This window comes from Bos grunniens, chromosome 7 (assembly GCF_055505025.1).
Source record: "Bos grunniens cultivar Pamir isolate PY7600 chromosome 7, Bosgru_T2T1.0, whole genome shotgun sequence".
Classification (NCBI taxonomy): Eukaryota; Metazoa; Chordata; class Mammalia; order Artiodactyla; family Bovidae; genus Bos; species Bos grunniens.
The window spans coordinates 52,069,475-52,089,303 of NC_141171.1; the positions used below are offsets into that span (position 1 = coordinate 52,069,475).

The 19,829-nt window shown below is 38.4% G+C and overlaps 1 protein-coding gene, 1 long non-coding RNA gene and 1 pseudogene across 6 annotated transcripts in view; 2 read left to right on the forward strand and 1 right to left on the reverse strand.

The window, feature by feature from the left end:
- PCDHB1 (protocadherin beta 1) overlaps positions 1-16,823 on the forward strand; it is a 65,521-nt gene extending 48,698 nt beyond the window's left edge. The window contains exons 2-3 of one of the 2 annotated variants that reach the window (XM_086412052.1): positions 11,850-14,302; positions 15,973-16,823. In XM_086412052.1, the coding sequence (XP_086268178.1) occupies positions 12,007-14,302; positions 15,973-16,010 (2,334 nt within the window). In that variant the 5' untranslated portion in view covers positions 11,850-12,006 and the 3' untranslated portion in view covers positions 16,011-16,823. Of the gene's footprint in view, positions 1-11,849; positions 15,055-15,972 lie in introns of those variants that run through there. The other variant, XM_086412051.1, reaches the window with a different exon arrangement.
- On the reverse strand, positions 298-12,061 carry LOC147369527 (uncharacterized). 3 transcript variants are annotated; one of them, XR_015167535.1, is made up of 4 exons: positions 11,574-11,854; positions 10,665-10,776; positions 7,098-7,298; positions 298-2,147 (listed from the first exon to the last, which is right to left on the reverse strand). It is a non-coding gene; the product is annotated as an uncharacterized LOC147369527 (long non-coding RNA). The 3 variants fall into 3 exon arrangements; XR_015167534.1 differs by lacking the exon at positions 298-2,147 and adding an exon at positions 5,496-6,868 and having other exon boundaries at positions 7,098-7,226; positions 11,574-12,061; XR_015167533.1 differs by lacking the exon at positions 298-2,147 and adding an exon at positions 5,804-6,868.
- Positions 16,824-17,849: 1,026 nt separating the features above from the next.
- On the forward strand, positions 17,850-19,502 carry LOC147369528 (dnaJ homolog subfamily B member 1 pseudogene; annotated as a pseudogene). Its single transcript, XR_015167529.1, has one exon. The product of XR_015167529.1 is annotated as a dnaJ homolog subfamily B member 1 pseudogene (transcript).
- The last annotated feature ends 327 nt before the right edge of the window (positions 19,503-19,829 follow it).

The window sequence follows — 19,829 nt, forward strand, 5'->3', positions numbered from 1 at the left end:
GTTTGGTATATGCACAGAAAATTTATAAGTGCTTAAATACACAGGGAATGCTATAGAAACAAAGGTGTGCAATACAACTCCATCAAAGTGGAATTTACCTGTAAGATTAATGGTGAAATAGAATCAAATCATGCTTTCTAAAAAATGTTGATCTATCCTAAAATACCTTCCTCTTGGTCTACCCATCATCAGCTTTAAGAGAGTATCATACTTCCTCATGAATTGAATTTATTAATGAAATGGTCCTTTAAAAACAAGCTTGACAGAAATTTAATGACTGAAGGAGAGAAAATGCAATGCTGCATAAAATTTAGTTTAATGGCCTCCAGAAAAAATTAATTTTACTAGTTTGAGACTGAGACATAAATATGTGGAGGAGAAAGGGCATGTCCAATTAATGGGATTTCTGGCAGCCTGCCCAAGAAGATTCTGCAAAGTCTCACAAAACAAGGTAAAACACCCCTCTGGAGCCAGCGGTATGCTTGTCCAGAATGCAGAGGGCTCCGCCTGACAATAAATTAACTTTGTAGAGCACGCTTTATTGCTCTGCCCTGCATTCTGGCAGGCTTTTTCTCATTGTCTCGACCCGTGAGTGGCTTGCTTTGCTTGTTCTGTTTTAAAGACGACTCAGTCAGACTCTTAGTCTTTCATCTTTTCCTTTCCCTACCCCCACCCCATTTTTGTCCCTAGAGTATGGAAGCAAGAGCAGAGCCATTTGTTGTTGTTCCTGTTCCAGCATACTGAGCTATTACTGGCCCTGAGAAGGGTACTGGTTCTTTTCTCTTTCAAACCTTCATAGGTTGTATCTGTGGTGTAACCAAGTTACCTCTGACTCTCCAAATTCTCTGAAGCTAGTAATCACTAATATCCATGCCTTCTGAGGGTGGGCTGCTTTTTATCCCTGCCACCTCCTGGGAAAACCTGCAGTTCCCTCTGCAGCTCCAAGTAAGGGGACACGAGAGCAGCCCCCGATCCAAAGCTGACAGGGCAGCGCCCTGGTGAGTTCTGCACTGCTGCTCTCCCTCCTTCACACCTTCCTTCCTTGGTCTATATTTGAAGAACCTAGTAAATTAATTTCCCCTGGGCAAAGGTTGAGAGGAGGTGGGGGTGAAGGAAGGGAGTGTCTTAGGGGCAAAAAATGCAGTCGATTCGCCCTCTGCTGGTTCAAGGTATGAATTATTGCTGCCTAAACAGTGGGAAAAGAAAAAGCAATCCATACCACACCAATAAAGTACAGCTATAAATCAGCTTCACTTAGCTTACTCGTTCATCTTAATACAGCTACTTTTTCCCCATTAGCCCTACATGTTGCCCCAACACTGAGAGTAGTTCTAAACACTAGACCTGGTTAATATGTTACACTGCCCTGAGCCCATTTTCATTTGCCCTTGGGTTTTTGCTGTTCTAAGATGTGAATTAAAACCTGCAAATGTGCTCTTTTTGTTTCGTTCGTTGCTAGGCAACTGGAAAGATGACACCTAAACAGTCACCTTCTAGAGCACACTCCTGTTAAAGTCCAACCTCTCTAAAATAGTAATTTCATGTGAAGAAAAAGAGCTGCTTTTTGGGTTCTTGAGACTAACTAGAAAACCGTGCAGAAAAAGCAGTCTGTCCCCATGCCAGATTCTTAGAAAAGCTGACAGGCAGCTTTGTGCAAGAAAAGGGATTGGCCGCCATAACTCACACGGACTTTTGTACCGCCTTCGTTGTCTTACGCGTTGTGTCGGAATAAACCAACACACCAAGGTTGGTTATACTGTCTCTCGCACAGCAAGACAGCATTTACAAGAATGCACTTAGAATCTGATGGGCAGTGAGAAGGAAAACCCAGGGTTTTGCATTATAAAATATTATATAAAATTAACTGCTTCCTCTGCCATCCTTTAGGTCCCAAATCAAGAGTTTCCCCCCTCCATATCAGGCATTGTAAATTAGCCAGTCACGCAGCCTTTGGAAGCAGTTGGGATTGGCCAATTCCTTTGTCAGGTGAAAATCTCTGCAGCGAGTCATGGGACTAAACTGGGCGGTGTCGCTGTCCGCGTCGATGGTGCTGAACTCTAGGCGTGGCCAGAGAGCGTTCCTTTGCATGACAACTTCCGGTAGGGCGGGGTCAAGTTCGCTCTCCAAAAAGTGGATCCATCTGCCATCTGGTGGTAAATAAGGAAAATGCTTTTGATAAAGTTCAAAAAGGACTTTGGATTGAGACCCTAAAGGTTTTGGAATATTGAACCTCAGGAAGTGATTTGGGGGAGATCTGGCTATTTTTAAAAGTCACAGAAGTATAGGAGAATTGAGAATTCCGAGAGTGATCTCCCACTTCTACCATCTCCCAAATAGTTTGCAAATATGTTTAAAATTTCCCAATCATTTCTTTCAGTGTATCTTGCTATTAGAAAAGTATCTGTTTTTATAGACATTTAGAAATAGTTACTAAAGTATTCCCCGAGTTACATTTTACAGAAAGAAATGCTTTGGAAGCTGCATTAGCCAAATACGTTGAAGAAAGTTTAGCCAAGAGTACTGCTCTGATTTCAGTTTCTGGAAGGAAAAAACAACAACTGTAATTATAACTAGGAAGTGGTTAAGAGGTCATAAGAATTCTAGAAGAAAAACTCATGTTTCTTATTTTCTTCCAGGACTAGTATATAAACTATCAGAGTTGGCAATATAGGAAAGTTATGGTATGCTTATGTTTACCCTGTATATTTTCACTCTGTGTACTTTTACAGTCACTGTGAAATTTGTACATTTAACTTTAGATGGGGAGTCCCTGAAACCAATCAGGTTGCTGAGTAAATATTCTTTTCATAATGAGAATAAAACAGGAGAAAGAGGTTAATGGTATGCTTCTTTCAAATGTTATATTTATAAAAATATTATGAAAAGGTGGGTACTTTTTAAGAGGCTGTAATGTCAAAATCCCAACTGACTTTAAAATTTCTATGTTTTTGATGGTAACCTCTTCTTCCTTATTAATTTCATATCACTCTCCCTATAATTCTGAAACAAGTCACTGCTTTATAACCAGAGGCTTACTATATGATCTGTGGGTTACAGTGTAGTCACTTCTAGCAAACTAAGTAAAAATGAATTTCTTTCTTAAACTTGACAACCTCAGAAAAAGAACTATCCAAGAGGCACACTTGGCTTAGTCCAACCCACTTAATATTTAGTATTGTTATATTTTCTCATTTACTCTTCTATGGATCTTAACAGAAAATACAGGTATCATGTATTTTAAGACATAAAACATTTTTTTAAATACTGATTTCAATAAAAATTTAGGTGTTAAGTGTGGGGAAAATTATTTGAATTATCTTCATTGATAAAGGAGATAAATTGGTCAGAGTTTAAGAGAAGAATTAACATTCTAACCTAGACTCCATTTAGTTAAAATGGGAAGTTTCTCAAACACCTGTCAGATTTCATGGAAAGAGACCTATAACCTTTCCTACCAGAGTCAACATGGGTATGAAAGCCATTTGTTTAAAGTAAGAATGTAATCTAAATCTGGAATGTAATATAAATCTGGAATATAAGTGGTATTGGTTTATATTAAAGCTTCTTATGTTACTGTGGAAGACAGAAACATTATACGTACATACACATGGTAAACCATAAGGGGTACTGTCATTTAAAGCAACAGATGGTAGATCAAAAGCAGCTGCAGTAAGTTGAGCTGCCTAAGATAGATGTCTATACCCTTAAAGCCTCTTGTTCCTGCCAAATGGAATAAGAAACCTAAAATGCGTGAAAATAAACAATAAAAGGATAACCCTAAAATAACAAAGTCTAAAACTTCAGGTGTGAACTCAGTGTTTTAAAATGTGCTAAGAAAGTTTTTTTTTTAAACTTATGGAGTATATATGAAAGAAAATAGAGGGTATCCCAGATACTGATACACTTATAAATATGACTATAACAAACATTAAAAGACTATTTCAAGTTTGAATATAATAATAGAAACAGCCAATAGGCATATTAGCCAGTATTGCAGTTACACATGTGTAATAATATAGTTCATTTTAAAAAATCCTGTGTGCTCCACCTAGTCTTCCTGCCTCATCCCTAAGCCCTGGCAACCATTTTTTTTTTTTAACTGTTTCTGTAGTTTTGCCATTTTTAGAATTACAGCTGGAATCATATAGTATACAGCCCTTTTCAGACTGGCTTCTTTCCCTTTGTTAGGATGCATTTAAATAGGGTGCACTTAATTTTCCTCCATATCTTTTCATGGCTTGATAACTGATTTCTTTTTAGTGCTGAATAATAAAGACTAATTCACTATCTGGATATATCACAGTTTATTAATTCAGCTACTGAAGGACATCTTAGTTGCTTCAAGTTTTGGCAATTATGAATAAAGCTGCTATAAACATTTGTGTGGACATAAGTTCAGCTACTTAGGGCAAATACCAAGGATCATGACTGCCAAATCTTCCTGTAAAAATAACATGTTTCAGTTATGAGTAACATAATGAGTAAATATATTGATAGTGTTAGGAACCAAAGATTCTCACTTTGGTACAAGGCTAATATAAATATGAACTGGGGGATGGAAAGGAAAAAAACCTGTTTTAATGGATTGAAAATATAAATACCATGATTATACACAAATGCACACCACAGATACTTGTATAAGTACAAGTATATATTAATATAGGCAAGTATCACCCATGGATGTTGGAAAGCACTGAGTACTAAAATTGTTTAGAAACAGGATATTCCTAGTTTTTCCCTTCCAGTCTTATGACATATAGTACTATATAAGTTCAAGGCATACAGCATAATGACTTGACTTACATCATGAAATGATTATCACAAAAAGTTTAGTGAACATTCATCTCATATAGGTATAAAATGAAATAGGAAAAAAAATTCTGTATGATAAGAACTCTCAACTTTCATATATAAGGCAGTGCTAAATTATATTTATCATGTTGTATATTACATCCCTAGTACTTATAACTGGAAGCTTCTAACTTTGAACCTCTGATTACCTTCATACAATTCCCCCTCCCACCCCAGCCCTCTGGTAACCACAAATCTGATCTCTCTTTCTGTGACTTTGTTTTTTTTTTGAAGTATAGTTGACCTACAACACTGTTAGTTCCTGGTAAACAACATAGTGATTTAATATTACATAGTGGAGATGGTGAAGGAAAGGGAAGCCTGGCATGCTGTAGTCCATGGGGTCAGAGTTGGACACGACTTAGCAACTGAACAACATTGACTGTATTCCCCACACAGCGCATTTCATCCTCTTGACTCATTTACTTAGTAACTGGAATTTAATCTCCCTGTACTCCTTAATCTTCCTCACCTATTTCTTTCATCCCCCACCTCTCCCCCTGGAAATCACCTATTTGTTCTAGCTATAACTGTTCCTGCTTTGTTATATTTGTTAACTTTTAAGATTCCACATGTAAGTGAAATCATATAGTTTTTGTCTTTCTCTATCTGACTTTTTTCACTTAGCAAAGTACCTTCTAGGACCATCCATGTTGCCACAAATGCCACGATTCCATTCTTTTTTTATGGCTAAGGCAAGAATACTGGAGTGGGTAGCCATTCCCTTCTCCAGGGGATTGTCCTGACTCAGGGACTGAACCTGGGTCTCCTGCATTGCAGGCGGATTCCTTACCATCTGAGCCACCAGGGAAGCCCCAGTATTCTAAGTCACACCCCTACAGCCACCCACCCACCACATCTTCTTTATCCAGACTGCTTCCGTATCTTGACTACTGTAAATAAGCTGCAGTGAACATAGGAGTGCATATATCTTTTCTAATTAGTGTTTCTGTTTAGATAAATACCTAGGAGTGGAATTTCTCTGGTCATATGGAAGCTCTACTTTTAATTTTTTGAAGAATCTCCATACTGTTTTCATTGTGGCTGTACCAATTTTCATTCCCACCAACAGTGCACAAAGGTTCCCTTTTCTTCACATGATATTCACATAGTTTTGAAGCATCCCTCCAAAGATAAACAATCATGAAAAGTTAAAAGGTGGTACCTTTCAAACTGAAAGGTTTCTGAACACTGTTTTGTAACAAACTTATGTCAAACTTAGTATCATCAGCAATGGGATGAAATGACAGTATATGCCCTCTGATGTAAAGCATAGAAAATACAACATCTCCAAGGCAGTACTGATTTCAAAATATTTCATCTGAATTTAACGAAGACACAACGCCCAAATTGAGGGATATGCGGTAAAATGACTTTTTAAGACAATGTCATGAAAAACCGTCAACTATTTTCTTTAAACCGTTCTAGTTCAAAGGAAACTAGAAACACATGACATTTGAATACAATATGCAAAGCTTGATTATATCCTAGATTAAAAAAACAGCCCCAAAGGGCTTTATTGAAACAATGGAAGAAATCAGAATACTGAATACAATACTGGGTAATAGTGTTCATGTTGAATTTGCTGAGTGTGATAACTGTATTTGAAGTCACGTGGCAGAATGCCCTTGTTTGTAAGACATGTTGAGATATTTAGGGATGATATGTTAAAATGTGTGCAACAGCTCACTACAAAATTCAGTGTTTACATACTGTGTTTGTGTGTGTGTCTGTGGTCAGTTGTCTCTGACTTTTCAGTCCATGGAATTTTCCAGGCAAGAATACTAGAATGGGTTGCCATTCTGTCAGCTTTCTTTCTTTTTGCTTTCTCCTCCTTCCCCCGCTTTCCTTCTCATAATGCAGCACAAAACTCAATAGTTTAAAACAACATGACTTCTCACTCATACCTCTGGAGGTAAGATAGGCTGAGATGAGCTGTGCTTGGCTTTAGTATACAGGTTGTGTCTGGTGCTATTCCATCCTCATCCTTGAATCAGTGGGCTATCCAGAAAATGTTCTTACAGACATGGAAGAAGAACAAGAGGGCACTTACTGCAGCAGCATATTTCAAGCCACAGGTTACTCTGTGTATTAGTTTCCTAGGATTGCTACAACAAATTACCACAAACCGGGTGGCTTAAAAAAGCAAACATAAATTCTCTCATAGTTTGGAGGCTGAAAGTCTGAAACTGAGCTGTCAGCAGGGCCCTGCTCCCTCCGAAGACTAGGGAAGGATCCTTACTTACCATTTTCTAGTTTCTGGTTGTTGCCAGTGATCCTTGGCATGCTTTGGCTCATAGCAGCATCAGCCCAGTCTCTCAGCTTCATCATTACATGGCCTTCTTCCCTGTGTGTGTCTGCATGCCTCTAAATCTCTATAAGGATATCAGTCATCAGACTTCGAGTTTACCCTAATTCCATATAAGTTTATCTTAACTTGATGATATCTGAAAAGGTCACATTCACAGATACTAGAGGTTAGGATTTAAACACAGCTTTCTGAAGGATACAATTCAATGCTGCTTGCTAATATCCCATTGGCCAAAGGAACTCATAGGGTCAAGCCCAAAAGTGGAAAATTAAACTAAATCCATTGTGAGGGTTTGGTATAATTCACATGGCCAAATTCAACATCAATGGAGCAGAGAGGTATACGCTTCCCATAGAATTTAACAGGGAGAGTGACTTTTTGAATAATAAATGTGTATATATACATATAATGTATGATATATGTAAATATATAGACATAGGTGTATATATATATATATGAGAGAAAGTGAACAAATGGAGCTAATTGGTGAATCTAGATGGTTACTTATTATTGCTTATTATGTCAAATATCAACAAGTCCGGACTTAGGTAAGGAGAAGTTGTTTTAAAAAACTATTGTAATACCAGAACTCACTGATCACAAAATCTGCAAATGTCTCACACAGAAAAAAAAAAAGTTTTTAAAAAATAAAATTAGGAAGAGGTGTCTGTATATGTTAGTCACTCAGTCATGTCCAACTCTTTTTGACCCCATGTACTATATAGCCCGCCAGGCTCCTCTATCCATAGAATGCTCCAGGCAAGAACACTGGAGTGGGTAGCCATTTCCTTCTCCAGGGGATCTTCCTGACCCAGGGATCAAACTCAGGTCTCCTGCATTGCAGGCAGATTCTTTACTGTCTAAGCCACCTGGGAAGGGAGAGGTAGGCAGAGCTAACAGTACCTTTGTGTGGGAGTATGGCAAGGGGCAGCAAGCAGACGGTATAATCATGGTGTTGGAACAGGAGTATTTTTCCCTCTATGGTTGATCAATTCTCTGAATGAACCATTAAGGAGGGGATGTCTGTATTTCAGGACTTGAGTTTGGAGATGAGTTAAAGTTCAGGGGCCTAGCAGGAGAAGAGAAGTCTAACTAAAATTTGGTCAAACCAAATTATAGACAACTCTTCTGTAGGTTTAAATTATTTCAAAATAAGATTTTTTAAAAGTTTAAGACTTAGTACTTAGCTACAGTTTTGGAATGCATTTTTTATTCTCCCAAAACATCATGATATTTTACTAGCTGTACTTTGCCCCTCTTTCCAGTAACTAGACTTTGAGTAAAGACCCTATATTACAGCCTAGTAGGCTGTAGATTTATCTGGTCCTAATTTTACCTTCACCGGAAAGAATAAAAACTTCCTTAAAAAAATACCACAATGTTTAAAGGGTCCATAGTTTTTCAGAGGAGAAAGTAAGTAGTTTGTAATTTAATCCCATCAAGCAGATATTAATACATATCCTGGGAACTAACTAAACAAATTAAGATTCAGAGAAATCCAATTAAAGAGCAGCATATTCCTGTATTTCAAGTTGTAAGAATATTTTTAAAATTTATGAGTCTTGAATGAGTTACTTAGAAATTGACTGTATTAAGATTCCTAGGTGGTGACTATAGTTAATAACACTGAATTGTATATTTGAAAACTGCTAAGAGAAAAGGTCTTGTAAGTTTGTTCTTTATTGTGATGAGAACTTTTAACTATGTGTGGTGATGAATGTTAACTAGACGTACTGTGCTGAGCATTTAGGAATATATATGAATCAAGTTGTATACCTTAAACTCATAATGTTGTATCAATTATATCTTAATTTTTAAAAAAAGACTTCTTAGGATGCAGTAAGCTTCTGGTTAATGAGTTAATCACTGGGAGAAATACCTCCCTTTTCAATAAAAACTCTATAGCTATATATTAAATATAAAAATAAACTATATCAACTAAAGATAAGCATGTCTCTTTTTCTTAATTATAAAGAGATACTCAGGACTCATCAGAGAAGGCAATGGCAACCCACTCCAGTACTATCGCCTGGAAAATCCCATGGATGGAGGAGCCTGGTAGGCTGCAGTCCATGAGGTTGCTAAGAGTCAGACATGACTGAGCGACTTCACTTTCACTTTTCACTTTCATGCATTGGAGAAGGAAATGGCAACCCACTCCAGTGTTCTTGCCTGGAGAATCCCAGGGACGGGGGAGCCTGGTGGGCTGCCATCTATGGCGTCGCACAGAGTCAGACATGACAAGCGACTTAGCAGCAGCAGCAGGACTCATAGTTAGAAATAGGAAGAACTACAACAAATCAATAGGAAAAAGACAATCCATGTAAAAAAAAAATGGGCAAGAGAACTGAACAACCCTGCCCCAACCAAAGGTTATCCAGATAACCAAAAATATTCTTAAATAGTGCCCTACTACATCACTAATAATCAGAAATGCAAATTAAGCCTACAATGAGATAGCAAAAATGGTTAAAATTTAAGAAGATTAGTAATGACAAGTATTGGTAGTAAGTAGAATAACTGGAAGTTATCCTGCTGATGAGAGTGTAATTGGTACAAGTTCTTAGAAAGCAGCTTGGCAGTATCAGATAAAGCTGAAGAGAGCAAACCCTGTGACACCAATGCCACTTCTAGGTATCTGCCCCCTCCTTCAAATGTATACACTTGTGTACAAAGTGACATGTATAATGACAAACTTCTATGAACAATGGAATAATAGAATGAGTAAATGAGTTTTTGCTGTATTCATGCTGAAAAAGACAAAAAGCAGTCTGTGACAGTTAGGAGCTAGCCTGATACTCAGAGCCAGGCTGTTGTTCTCATGTTGAACAAAAACAGGTTCACAGAACAACAATATCAGACATGGCTACTCTGTGATGGTGATGGATTAAGAGAAAAACAAGAAGATGCCACAAATAGGCATAAAGGTACATTTTCCAATCCACAAACCTGACCAAGTATTTCTCTATCCTGGCTAATATGAATTACCAACTAAAGTTTTAGCCTCCTCCCATTTTTTTCACTTTCTGCATGAGAATTATTAATATATCCAACAATAAAATTCTTTCTGAGTTACTCCTAATTTTAAAAAACTTTGGTTTTCTTCTGCTTGAGACATTTGCAGATTTTGTGAAGAGTGAGTTCTGTTATTGCAATGGTCTTTTAAAGCAGCTTCTTCTTACCTAAGTCTATATTTGACATAGTCCTACTTCAAACCACCCCCAAATCACCTTTCACACAGTTAAATACCACAAGTCCTGAATTAAGTATCAATGAAAAGGGACCAGATTCTGAAGATTACCTACTGCACTTTTTTTTTTAACATTCTATACACTATATATAGTTGTTTTTGTTTTTCACAAAGGGAATAACGAGCATCAGACAGTGTCAGAAGACAGGTTCTAGTTCTTATATTGCTAGGAGTAGCTGTATGGACTGGGCAAGTGATTTAATCATTTGGGACTTAGTTTTTCATCTATTTAAAAAAAGGGGAGGGACTTACACGGTGGTCCAGTGCCTCAGACTCAGTGCTCCAAACGCAGGGGGGCCGAGGTTAGATCCCTGGTCAGGGAACTAGATTCCACATGCTGCAACTAAGAGTTCGAATCCTGTAACTAAGACCCAATGCAATCATGTAAATATTTTTTAAAAGGGGGTGGGGAGATGGACCTAATTTTTCTGAGGTGCATTCTTAAACATTCTATGATAACTATTAAAGAAACTCTGAACAAATACCTTGCACAATTTCTATTGGGCCATTTTCAATATATGTAAGTAGTCTGTTATTTAATTTCCTCTAAAATCTAAAGCCAAACATTTGTCTTCATTTCGTTTATCTACTATATTATTTGGGAAGCAGATTTACATACTAATTATAAGCATGAATTGTGTCAGACAAAACTAAATTATCTTAATAAATTAATAAAACTTTATTATCTCATATTTACTAGGTAGAGGGCCCTAGGGGAATAACATAACCTCTCAATTTCATCTGTAAAAAGGAAATGTGTACGCTATAGAGTTGTTGATGCAAGGGTTAAATCAGATAATGCATGTGAATTACTTAACACATAACAGTATATAGAAATATACCCAATAAGTACTAATTCCATCATAATCATGAGTAACAAACCAGTTGCTGGTTTTTGAGGATTTGAGCATTTGAGGATTCCAGGGAAAAGAATGGATTTATGCATATCATGAGGCAAGGTGAACAGCTGCCCTATCCAATGTACCTACTGGACCCCAGTTTCCTGAAGGATGATATCTATTTGTCCTCTTTTCTTTTCCTACTAATCATTTCCTCCAAGCCCCCACCCCCACCCAGCTGGTTCAGGCTTCAGAAGACTCTTCGGGATCTTTCTGCCTTTCCCTTGGTCTCCAGGCGCAGTGTGTGGGGTGTGCCCAGTACCTTAACACCTCGCTGTTCGCTGCAGCATCCCCAGCCGGCTGACAGATACGATGACTTCAGCCTTAAGCTCGCTTAACGAGTATCCTCATTGGCTTCCATCCCCAAGGGCTTTTTTTTTTTTTTTTTCTGAAAGGGAAATGAAAGGTGAGTTTGCTGTTGCTTTGGCAACAAATTTCAACCTCTACCTAATTTTCCAGAATGAGAACATATCTATTAATACATTCGATAGACTGGGGACTGGGGAGTTGAGTTTCTCAACGTAATTTTTCTTCCAAGTTCAAAACAGCTCACCCAGCTCGGTTAGCCTTTGGAGGTGCTGCGGTTAGAGGCTAGCAAAGCCGAGGGCAGCTGTTACCGGAACCTGTTGGCAGAGAAGTTTAAAGTGTACCCGCAACAGGTGGCAGCTGCTGCTGAGTGCGCTTCTGAGAAAAGAATGGCGACTGCATGCAGAAAACTCCTGCAAAGCAGGCAAGTGGAAACTCTTCTCCTTTTCCTGTGCTTATCTGTGGGGGGTGCAGCAACCATTCGCTATTCGGTGGCAGAGGAGATGGAGAGTGGTTCATTTGTAGCTAATGTGGCTAAGGACCTGGGGCTGGAGGTAGGGAAGCTGGCTGCGCGCGGGGCGCGGCTTGTTTCCGAGGGCAATAAACTGCATTTCCGGCTCCACCGCAAAACAGGGGATCTGTTCGTGAAGGAGAAATTGGATCGGGAGTCACTCTGTGGCAAAGCCGACCCATGCGTTCTGCACTTTGAAGTAGTCCTGGTGGAGCCACTGCAGTCCTTTCGCGTGGAGGTCAGGGTATTTGATATCAATGACAATGCCCCGGTTTTCCTAAACAAGGAGCCTCTTTTAAGGATTCCGGAGAGCACCCCCCTGGGTTCACGGTTTCCTCTGCAGAGCGCCCAGGATCTGGACGTCGGCCTCAACGGTCTCCAAAACTACACCCTAAGCGCCAATGAGTATTTCCACCTGCACACCCGCTTCCGCAGCAACGGGCCCAAATATGCCGAACTAGTGCTGGATAAACCCCTGGATAGAGAGGAGCAGCCGGAAGTCAACATGACAATCACAGCTGTGGACGGAGGGTCTCCGCCCAAGTCTGGCACCGCCCACATCCGGGTGGAGGTTCTGGACGTCAATGATCACGTGCCCCAATTCTCTCGACTGGTGTACCGCGCTCAGGTACCGGAAAATAGCGCCAACGGTTCCCTGGTGGCTACGGTGACTGCCACAGACCTGGACGAGGGCTCCAACAAGGAGATAACTTACTCTTTAGCTCAAAACCCAGAAGTAATTCTCCAGACATTTCAGATTCACTCTGAAACTGGAGAGGTTCGACTAAGAGGGCCCCTAGATTTTGAAGCGATTGAAACATACGACATTGACATTCAAGCTACTGATGGAGGAGGCCTCTCTGCCCACAGCAAAGTCCTGGTGGAAGTGGTGGATGTTAATGACAATCCTCCTGAAGTTACAGTCTCCTCTGTATCCAGCCCTCTCCCTGAGGACTCTCCACTACAGACTGTCGTGGCCCTTTTCTCTATCCGAGACCGGGACATTCGAGTGGGAGGAAAAATCACCTGCTTCCTCAAAGAAGACCTTCCCTTTGCAGTCAAACCTACATTCCGGAACTCCTACTCACTGGTCACTGACAGAGGCTTGGATCGGGAGGCGGTCTCTGGCTATAATATCACCCTTGTTGCCATGGATACTGGACCACCCACTCTGTCCTCGGAGACTGTGATAGAGGTGCTAATATCAGACATTAATGACAACCCCCCAGTATTTCAGGAAGATTCCTACATCTTGACTGTTAGAGAAAACAACAGCCCTGCAGTTTTTATTGGCAAAGTCCTTGCTGAGGATCTAGATTTGGGTGAGAATGCTAAAGTAACGTATTCCCTGTTGCCTCCAAAAAGTGGAGATCTATCAGTCTTTGCTTACATCTCCATAAATTCAGACAATGGGAAACTCTATGCACTGAGAACGATGGATTATGAGGCCATTCAACATTTCCAGTTTGTGGTAAAGGCAACTGATGGGGGCTTCCTGTCACTGAGTAGCCAGGTTACTGTCAGAGTGGTTGTCCTGGATGACAATGATAACCGTCCAATGATCCTGTACCCATTGCAAAATGGCACTTTACCCTGCAATGACCTGGTGCCCAGGTCTGCAGAGGCAGGCTACCTGGTGACCAAGGTGGTGGCAGTGGATGGTGACTCGGGTCAAAATTCTTGGCTTTCATATCATCTATTTAAAGCCACTGACCTTGGGTTATTCTCTGTTCAGCAACAAAATGGGGAAATCCGTACATTGCGGCAGGTATCTGAGAGAGACCCCATGATGCAGAAACTGGTCATCCTTGTTCAGGATCATGGCCAACCAGCTCTTTCTACTACTGCCTCACTTAACATTCTCCTGGTAGATGGCTTTTCTGAGCCCTATCTGCAGTTTCGGGATACATTTAAGCATCCTACAAGGGTAAATCCATCCACTAAATATTTAGTCATTTCTCTGGCTGTGCTTTCCTTTCTCTTTCTTCTCTCTGTCACAGTGATCTTCATTATACATATCTGCCAGAAGATTAAACACAGAGAAAAGTTTACAATTCAAGAGCATTTCTATGATGACTGCAATTTCTCTAACAACCTGGTACAAGGAGGAGCCAGTGGACCAATATCGCAGCCTTGTCCCTATGAGATGTGCTCAGCCACTGGCACTAGCAATAGTGAGTTCCGGTTTCTTAAGCGCTTTATGCCCAACTTCCCTTTCCCCCACGGAAATGGAGAGGCAAAAACAGAGGCTGGTTCCAGATTACCACCAGATTCTGATAGGAACAGGTCTCGGGGGTCAGAGGGCCATGCCCAAGTATCTGATGACTATATGTAACCATTACCCATATCTCCTGTGGAAGTTCACTAGTTCTGGCTCTGGAAACACTTAGTTCCATAGAGATACTGTGTTATTTTGCCTTTATGTTATTTTCTATTAGAAAGTTACACATGCTTAGGGGAAGAGAACTAGCTTCTAGTTTTGATGTATCAGAAAGCAGTCAGGTTGAAAAGTAGAAATATAGTTTATCATTATTCAGAAATTTCTAGATTTTTGTCCCTTGAGTAGAGATCATTTCTGAATCAATGTCTTGTACCACCATTCGCAATCATGCAAATGTCTGGTGAATGGTGGTCCTCAATAGATAACTAGATGGGAGGAAGGATAAAGAAGAAGAAAAAGGATTTGCCTTATTTGCAAATATAAAGACAGATATAAGGCTAAAGAGATTCAGTTCAGGAATGTTTGCTAAAATTAAGTTAGATTTCTTAATGGTTGTTGGGGAGCCTTAGGCAAGTCTTATGTCTCTTTATGAATGTCGAGAATGAAAAGTGGATGAGGAAAAAAACAGACTACAAGTAGATCTACAGAAGATATTAAAGGAAAAAGAATTCATTAATACCAATTAAGTGGCCTTAAAAAAAGAAAGATTTTCACCTATTTTCAGAGTTGATCTTAAGCCATTTTTCCCTCTGAGCATGCTGATGTGATGACATACATGGAGACCAAGAAAAAGGTAGTTCCTAGAATATCATTCATAAAATGGAGTAGGGAATCAAATCCAATCTATAAGCTATTTTAAGTTCTCTCATTCTAAACTTAAAAAACTGAAATTCATTTCAAGGATACAATTACCAATTGTGCCTTAACTGTTTAAGAGTTTGCTTTAATGAGTCTTTAGTTATGTACCTTATTTTACATAATGTGTAAACGCAGACCCACAAAGGGTATGTTACGCACACATAAGCACAATATTTGTACCTGGTATTCCAAGGGTAGATAGAGCAATACCTCTAGTTTGGGCAAATAGCTTCAATTACCTATTTAACTTTGAAATGCATATAAATCTACATTTCTACTGGAAATTTCGAGTTACAGCAAAAGTTTTTTAAAAGGATTTAAATTCCTTATGAGATAATTTTAGACTCATAAAACTGCAAGAATAGTATAGAGTTATCATATACTCTTCACCTGGCTTCCCATATAACCATAGCACAGTCAACAAAATTAAGAAATTAACATTGGTACAATTGTATAAACTAAACTACAAATGTTATTCAGATTTTACCCTACTGTCCTTTTTCTTTTAAAGGATCCAATCTAGGATCTCACAATGAATTTAGTTTCTGCCATTCACCATCGTCCCTTAATCTTTTGTCTTTCATGACCTTGAGACTTTTGAAGAGTAATGGTTAGTTATTGTAAAATGTCTCTCAATTTCTTCCAGTTACATTGAGGTATAATTGACATAGCACTGTTTAAGGTATACAGCATATGATTACCACAAGCTTATTGTTAACAAGTATGTCCCTTAACTCGACATTGTCTTTGTTTTCTCATAATTAGATTGTTCTGCATTACTGGGAAGAATATTACAGAAATGATACTGTGACCTTCTCAATCCATCATATCAGGGGGTACATGATGTCAAAATGTCTTATCTGGTAATGTTAATATTTTTGTTACTGTGGTAGAATATTAACCATTTTTAAGTATATAGTTCAGTAATGTTAAAGTGATATCAATCTTGAGCACTTGGTTAAGATAATATCTGTCAACTTTATTTACTATAATGTTACTATTTTTCCTCTTGTAATTAATATGGGGAGAGATACTTTGAAACTACAATGCAAATATAATGTTTCTGCTTTAACTTTTGCCCACTAATTTTAGTATCCATTACTGGCTGTTTCCTGTGGCAATTAATAACTGTGGCAGTGAATGGTGAATTTCTGATTCCTTTTACACTAATTAACTGAAATTCTTTAAAGAATGCTTGTCACTTCTCCTACATTTATATTTTACTCATTTCTTTATATATGGATTCATGGACATTTACTATATTATTTGGACTATAACCCAATGTTACCATTTTATGAGCAAACTCTTATCTGGGATGAAGAGCAGATTTTTAAGCCTGGAATTATCCATATAGAGCACAATTTATTCAAAATGAGTATTTCTTTGTAATACTATGTTACATTATCTTAAAGCAAGCATAAAAATCTTTTAACTTGTTTATTTATGTTTTAACTCTAAATGAAAATTACATTAACTTGATCTTAAATTTCCATTCGTTATAAAATTATTAAATAGGTATTGGCTATGCAAATTTAAAATTAGACATGTTTATATATTTATAAGCTAAGTATAATAAAGATGTCATTTAAATATAGATTTACATGCTGAAATTAAAATGGAATTGATCTCTTTGGCTTTATTTAATTCTACCAAAGATAAATACATATATTGCTTTCTCTGTGTCAGTGCTTTTTGTTGTTTTAATATTTAAAGATAAATCTGTCTCATTCTCAAAAGCAAAATTTATCTGTATAATTCTCATATATAAAGGTTTATTTTCTACAGAGTTGAATATCAAAGTACATGATTAATCACACATCCTCTTCAGCCTAAAATTTGACCTCATTTCCAAATCTATGTAACTTTTTATAATATTATTGAAATATCTGTTGTGTTTATAGAACACTGAAACATAATATTAAAAAGTAAAAGTAACAAGTGTTTTGTTTCAACTGGTGAAGCAAATGTTTTTATGTACCACGCTTTTCTCTAAACAGAGATAATAGATAAAATTTTAAATGCAAACACTAGAAATGAAGCAAACATAGCCACTACAGAAAGATTCCTGAAGTTATTCACTGTACTATGTTTCAGACCTATGGAAGCTGGAATACAAAGACTACATGCTAAACCTTATAGCTAATAGGCTCAATGAAATCAATTGTACTATTTTGGATAAGTACTATTTTGTACTATGTTGGATCAGAAGCCCAAGTCACTATTATAAGACCTGATTCTAGACCATGGCTGGGTGGTCTAGGGATAAATATTGGTGGGGAGAGAAAGGATAGAGAATATACTTTTTAAAACGTACTACTCATAATACAGTTTTTAAAAAGGATACTTATAAAGACGATTTCAGGACTACACCCACAAAATAGATAATTAGTTATGGGAGAAACAAACCATGAGGCTGAAATAAAACTAGATTATATATATATATATATATACACACACATATATAAATGATTAGAAATTTTAGAAATAAAACATTAAGTCATGCAATAAAACCTCAGTAGATGGTATAAAATTTAGTATGGGAGTTACTGAAGAACAAATTAGTAAATTTGTATATAACTAAGGGATTCATCAATAACAGAACAAAAAGTAACAAACCACCCAAAACTTAATGGGGGGAGGGATACAGGCCTACCTCTTGAATATGTAAGCGTCAAAAAATCTTGGGCCCAAGTTTTAAACCAGCCACAGAATACACAGAACATAGATTGAAAAAAACCCTAGTATGGGCTCAGTTGATGATACAAAAGAAGAAAATGGAGGGAAAGAAAGAGAAAAGATAGTATTGACTCTGGTTCTTGCCAAGATGGCAAATTAGCATGAGCTGCAGAAATCCTATTTCAAGATTGCAGGTCAAAACATCACCACCCTCTCAACAAAGAAATCCCAAGACCAACTGGTTTAATGGATGAATTCCAAACATTTCAAGAATAATTGTTAATCCTTCTTAAACTCTTTCAAAAAACAGAGAACATTTCCAAATTTACTTTATGAGGCCAACATCACCCTGATACCAAAGCCAGACAAAGACACAAGAAAACCGCAAGTCAATATCCCTGGATGAATATAGATACAAATATCCTCAATGAAATACTAGCAGACCAAATTTAATAGCATATTAAAATATACAACATGACCAAATGGAATTTATCGCTGGGTTGCAAAGATGCTTCAACATATGCAAATGAATGTGATATAGTACCTAAACAGAAAGAAGAACAAAATCACAAGATCATCCTGATAAGATCGCAGAGGCCTACAATGTGCTCAGTGACCCATGAAAGCACAAAATCTTCAACTGCTGAGGGGTGGGAGGCTTGTAGGGCGGTGGCCCCAGCGGCAGGAGCAGAAGCAGTACTAATGGTACCTCCTTCAGCTACACATTCCACGGAGACCCTCATGCCATGTTTGCTGAGTTCTTCGGTGGCCAAAATCCCTTTGATACCTTTTTTGGGCAGCACAATGGGGAGGAAGGCATGGACATCGATGACCTGTTCTCCGGCTTCCCTATGGGCATGGGTGGCTTCATCAACATGAACTTTAGCCGCTCCTGTCCTGCCCATGAGCCCACCCAAAAGAAACAAGATCCCTCTGTCACCCATGACCTTAGGGTCTCACTTGAAGAGGTCTATAGCAGCTGTAACGAGAAGATGAAAATCTCTCATACGTGGCTGAACCCCGACAGAAAGAGCATCCACAATGAAGATAAAATCTTGACCATGGAAGTGAAGCAAGGGTGGAAAGAAGGGACCAAAATCACCTTCCCCAAGGAAGGAGACCAGACTTCCAACAACATTTCAGCCGGTATCGTCTTTGTCTTAAAGGACAAACCACACAATATCTTTGAGAGAGATGGCTCTGATGTCATCAGGATCAGCCTTTGGGAGGCTTTGTGTGGCTGTACAGTCAGTGTCCTCACTATGGACATTAGGACCATACCCGTTGTGTTCAAAGATGTCATCAGGCTTGGCATGCAGCGAAAAGTTCCCAGAGAAGCCCACCCTCTCCCCAAGGTGCCCAAGAAACATGGGGACCCCGTTGTTGAGTTTGAAGTGATCTTTCTGGAAAGGATTCCCCAGATGTCAAGAACCATTCTTGAGCAGCTTCTTCCATTATAGTCAACCCGTGTTGACCAAGGACTGACCAGGGACCATTTCAGAGCTCAAGGATTTCTGGACCATTCCACCAGCTGCGGACCTGAAGGAGGGCTCAGGGATGGCTTTTGTACTACTGAATGTTTTCCAGAGAATATATTATAATCCTTCAAAAAAAAGAAATCACATGATCATCCTAACAGAGGCAGACAAAGTATTTGACAAAATTTAACACCCTTTCAGGATAAAAGCTCTCAACAAATTAGGTATATATAAGGAACTATCCTCAGAACAATGAAGGCCATATAGTAACTAACATCATAAAGCCCAAAACTAACATCATACAAAATGATGAAAAGTTGAAAGGTCTTCTAAGATCTAGAATAAGGCAAAGATAAAGATGTCCACTCTCAGCACTTCTATTCAATATAGTACTGGGAGTCCTAGCCAAGACCATTAGGTAAGAAAAAGAAATTAAAAAAAATTAAATCAGATAGAAAAAAGTAAAAT